Here is a 3,981-nt window from a genome sequence, read left to right as displayed (position 1 = left end):
GTTCACACCAAGTCTTTCCAAAAAATTAAATGGATCTACAACAGTCTCAAGAGCCAAAAAGCCCAAAAACCCAAAAGCCCAAGAGACTACAGCCCGCGTCCGAGACCAGCCCGGCCGGGCCCGGCCCACCCTGTGTCCGGCCTGTCCCGCATCCGTGCTCGGCCCGGTTCGGTTCGGTTCGCGTGTGGGAACCTTCCCTTTTCCTTCTACACACTTTTGAAACTAGAAGAGAGTGAAATTATATATATATATGAGTGAAAAATCAATCATATTTTCGATGTGGGATATTTCCCAAACCATCCCAAGTAGCTCACTTGACACTCTTATTTCTCATTCAAATCAACTCCGTTTTGGACGTATGAGTATACCATCTTGTAGTACTCGTTACCAGCTTTCCATTGCACTATCGACCAGACAATTCCGATCAGCTATTTGGCCGAAATTTGGCCGGAAAGTCGCCGAAAAGTCATTGTCCCAAAACCTGCAATTTTCTGAAACTTGTTTCTGAAAATTCAGTTCCAACAGCGAGCAGCTAAAATATGAAAATTGTCGAACTAAGCTTTAGAGTGTGTTCAGTATCCACTATATTTTTATACATTCTAATTATATTTGCTACTAGTCATGATTTTATGATAGATAAACAAAAACTAAACTATTATTGATTTTGTTTTATTTGGATTACGTGTCGATATTAGAAACATTATAACAAAACTATAGTATTATCCTGAAAACTCTAATAAAAATAATACTTAACAGTTAACAGATAGAGATGAATGATTGCATGTTATGTAGATTAAGTTGGTCATCATTTGTATTTATTAATGGATGATCCAAATTGATAAACAAAATTAATAAAACTAGTAACCTAACAAAAGATGTCAACGACTATGCTATAAAAATTTGGTCATTCTAAACGTTCTCCGTCAGATTTGGCCTATATAAATCATCCCCTCAAATACTCAAAAAATCATACCATAATTCATTGAATATATACATGTACACGTATGACTTTTTCTGAACTTAAAAAAAAATAAATAAAAAAGTCCATAAAATTAAAAACCATACAAATTGATTTTGGCATCATCCTAGTTGGCAGCCTTTGAACATTAATTTAATATCTTTACTTTTTTTTTTTTTGGTGGAAATTTTATATCTTTACTTTACCGAAAACAGAAGTTTTTATTCCTCAAAATCTTATTTTAATAACAACCAAATTATTAGCAGTAGTATATTAAAGGATGGATATTGAATAAAAAAAGCAGTGTATTTGGTACTATGTAAATTCCAAAACAAAACAAGTGGGAAGGGGGCGCGTGGGATCAAATTCAATGTCTCTCTCTCTCTCTCTCAAATCGAACCATCGCCATAGGCACAAACCTCTGTCTCTCTCTCTCCTTCCTTAATTAATAACTTCAAAATTAAAGAAATAAATTGATTCATTTCCAATTTTTGATTTTTAAAAAAAAATCCTTTGATTGCTTCGTTTCTTCTTCAAGTCTCTCTTTCTCTTCGTCAGATTCTCACCCAGAGAGAGAGAGCCCCTTGAACTCTCATGGCTGAGTTGACTCAGGCCTCCGATGTAGTTTACTCGCCTCGTTCGTTTCAAGTGTGGAAGACTTTGGTGGACTGGCTCGCTTTCTTTTATCAGATCTTTCTTCAGATCCTCCGTGCTGTTGGTTATCATCCTCTTCTCTCTTCTTCTTCTTCGTCTTCTGCTAAAGCCACCGCTGATGGTTTCAAACCCTTGCCGTCTATTGAGTTGCTCGATAGGCCTGCTGAATCTCCCACCACCGTCGATATCGCCTCCAGCGATGGTGGTGAACTTCAGAGACTTAAGGTATCTCTTTCTTTGAAATTGAATTGGTCAAAGTCTTTTTTTCGAATTACTTTTGATTTTGACTTTTCTGTTGCTGCTTAGAAATTGAGAATCTGTGAACTCTAGTTAGGGAGGAACGAGGCTTAAGTTTTGGATTAGCACACTAGGTTTACTTCATTGTTCATAATTAGATACAAATTTGTTTGCTTTTAAGCATATATAGAGATTACCAATCTGCAGTAGATGTCTACTACTGCTACTGCTCAAGCATACAACTCTGAACTAGTTTAGTTTTAACATCTAGTTTTTGTAGGAAAGTAGACTTGATGTAGTTTTCTTCTGGTATTAAGCTCACAGATTGATGGAGCTAATTTTGTTGATGAGTATATGGGTTTAGGAGAGAGTATGCTTCATTTTGTAGCCTTTTGAATATCGTGTATCTTCCTTATTCATCATTTAGCTCATTGATTTATTGAGTATTGAAAGTCTTATTTTTAACGTATCAAGGAGCCTTTTTCATTGCTTACTTAGTTAGTTAGTCCCAAACTAATTTTAGTTCTCACTTTACCTTACTGAGTGTCAGCAGTATCCTGCAGATTTATGGTCTTTTTGTCTGGAGCCAGTTAGAATAGTTTAATTTGGTATTTGGTAGTTTTAAGAGTAGTCTGAGAACGGAAGATGTCTTTGCAGGTAGTTCTAGACTTGGATGAGACTTTGGTGTGTGCATATGAGACGTCGAGTCTACCTGCTGCTTTACGAAATCAAGCAATTGAAGCCGGATTAAAGTGGTTTGAGCTGGAGTGCTTATCCACAGACAAGGTTTCTTTCAGAACATATTCTTTTCTAGTTAATTTTCATGTCTTTTTTTCTATGTTATGACACACAAGTCACTCTTGTTTATGAAGGAATGTGATGGGAAACCTAAGATCAATTATGTCACGGTGTTTGAGCGCCCTGGATTGCATGAGTTTTTAGAGAAACTCAGCGAGTTTGCAGATCTTGTTCTGTTTACAGCTGGTCTTGAAGGTCTTTTGATTTACTTCTCAGTGTTATTGTGTTTTGTCCTCAAATCAATGCTCAAATACATAATCCTAACAGTTGAAAATTCATGCTTCATGTCCGCAGGATATGCGAGACCGCTTGTGGATAGGATAGATACCAGGAAAGTACTCAGCAACCGACTTTATCGACCTTCAACAGTCAGCACGTAAGTTATCCTGAATCAGGTTGCTCTGTTTTATCTTTTGAGAAACTAGTTTGTGGTAAGGTTACTGACATTTTTCATTCATTGTGTGCAATTCCTAAAACAGGCAATACCGAGATCATGTGAAGGATCTGTTAAGCACATCAAAGAATATGTGTAGGACAGTAATTGTTGACAACAATCCTTTCAGCTTTTTATTGCAACCATCAAATGGGATTCCATGTATTGCATTTTCCGCTGGGCAGCCAAATGACACTCAGGTCTCTATTAATCATTAGTCCTCTCATACATTCTGAACCCTTTTAGACTATTGTTGTGAATCTTGGAAACTAATCGGATTATAAAACTTGCAGCTCTTGGATGTTATTCTACCGCTTCTGAAGCAACTATCAGAGGAAGAAGACGTACGACCGACACTTTATGATCGCTTCCGCATGCCTGAGTGGTTTGAGAAGCAAGGCATACCACCTTCGTGCTGGAATCCTTAACCAGATAAGTGGAGAGTTATGGTGAAAACCGAAATATCAGAAGTCTGTGGTACACACACAGAAAAAAAGACAGAGGACTTGTTTGGTACATTAGTTTCAGCAATGGAAGCCAGAGGAGAAGAAGGAAGGCACATAAACTACCATTCATATTGTCTATAATCTATATGGTAGATTCCCTTTACAAGATTAAACTCTTTTTACACATTCTTGATTTCAAGTGATTCTGTAGATTTCTCTGTAATTTTGTTAATGATCAAGCATTTTTTTCTTCTTTGGGATGGTTCTGTTTGGATTTACCGGATTAAACCGAAATAGAAATTGGGTGTAGTATTATGAACAATAAACAAGAATTTATTATGCATGATGATAATATGAGACCTATTCACAATCCGCATCATATGGACCACCACGATTCAATTTACAATATACCTGAATGAAAAAAGATTACCTACTATAAAATATGATTCTTATAA

At 36.5% G+C, this 3,981-nt stretch overlaps 1 protein-coding gene across 1 annotated transcript; it reads left to right on the top strand.

Moving 5' to 3' along the window:
• LOC104712245 (carboxy-terminal domain RNA polymerase II polypeptide A small phosphatase 1) lies at positions 1,295-3,781 on the top strand. Its single transcript, XM_010429098.1, has 6 exons — positions 1,295-1,837; positions 2,507-2,635; positions 2,722-2,842; positions 2,942-3,023; positions 3,127-3,280; positions 3,374-3,781. Exons 1-6 carry the CDS (start codon positions 1,553-1,555, stop codon positions 3,506-3,508), a joined length of 906 nt encoding a protein of 301 aa, XP_010427400.1. The 5' UTR covers positions 1,295-1,552; the 3' UTR covers positions 3,509-3,781.

Source organism: Camelina sativa, chromosome 9 (genome assembly GCF_000633955.1).
Source record: "Camelina sativa cultivar DH55 chromosome 9, Cs, whole genome shotgun sequence".
Classification (NCBI taxonomy): domain Eukaryota; kingdom Viridiplantae; phylum Streptophyta; class Magnoliopsida; order Brassicales; family Brassicaceae; genus Camelina; species Camelina sativa.
This window is presented reverse-complemented; position numbering and strand designations above follow the sequence as displayed.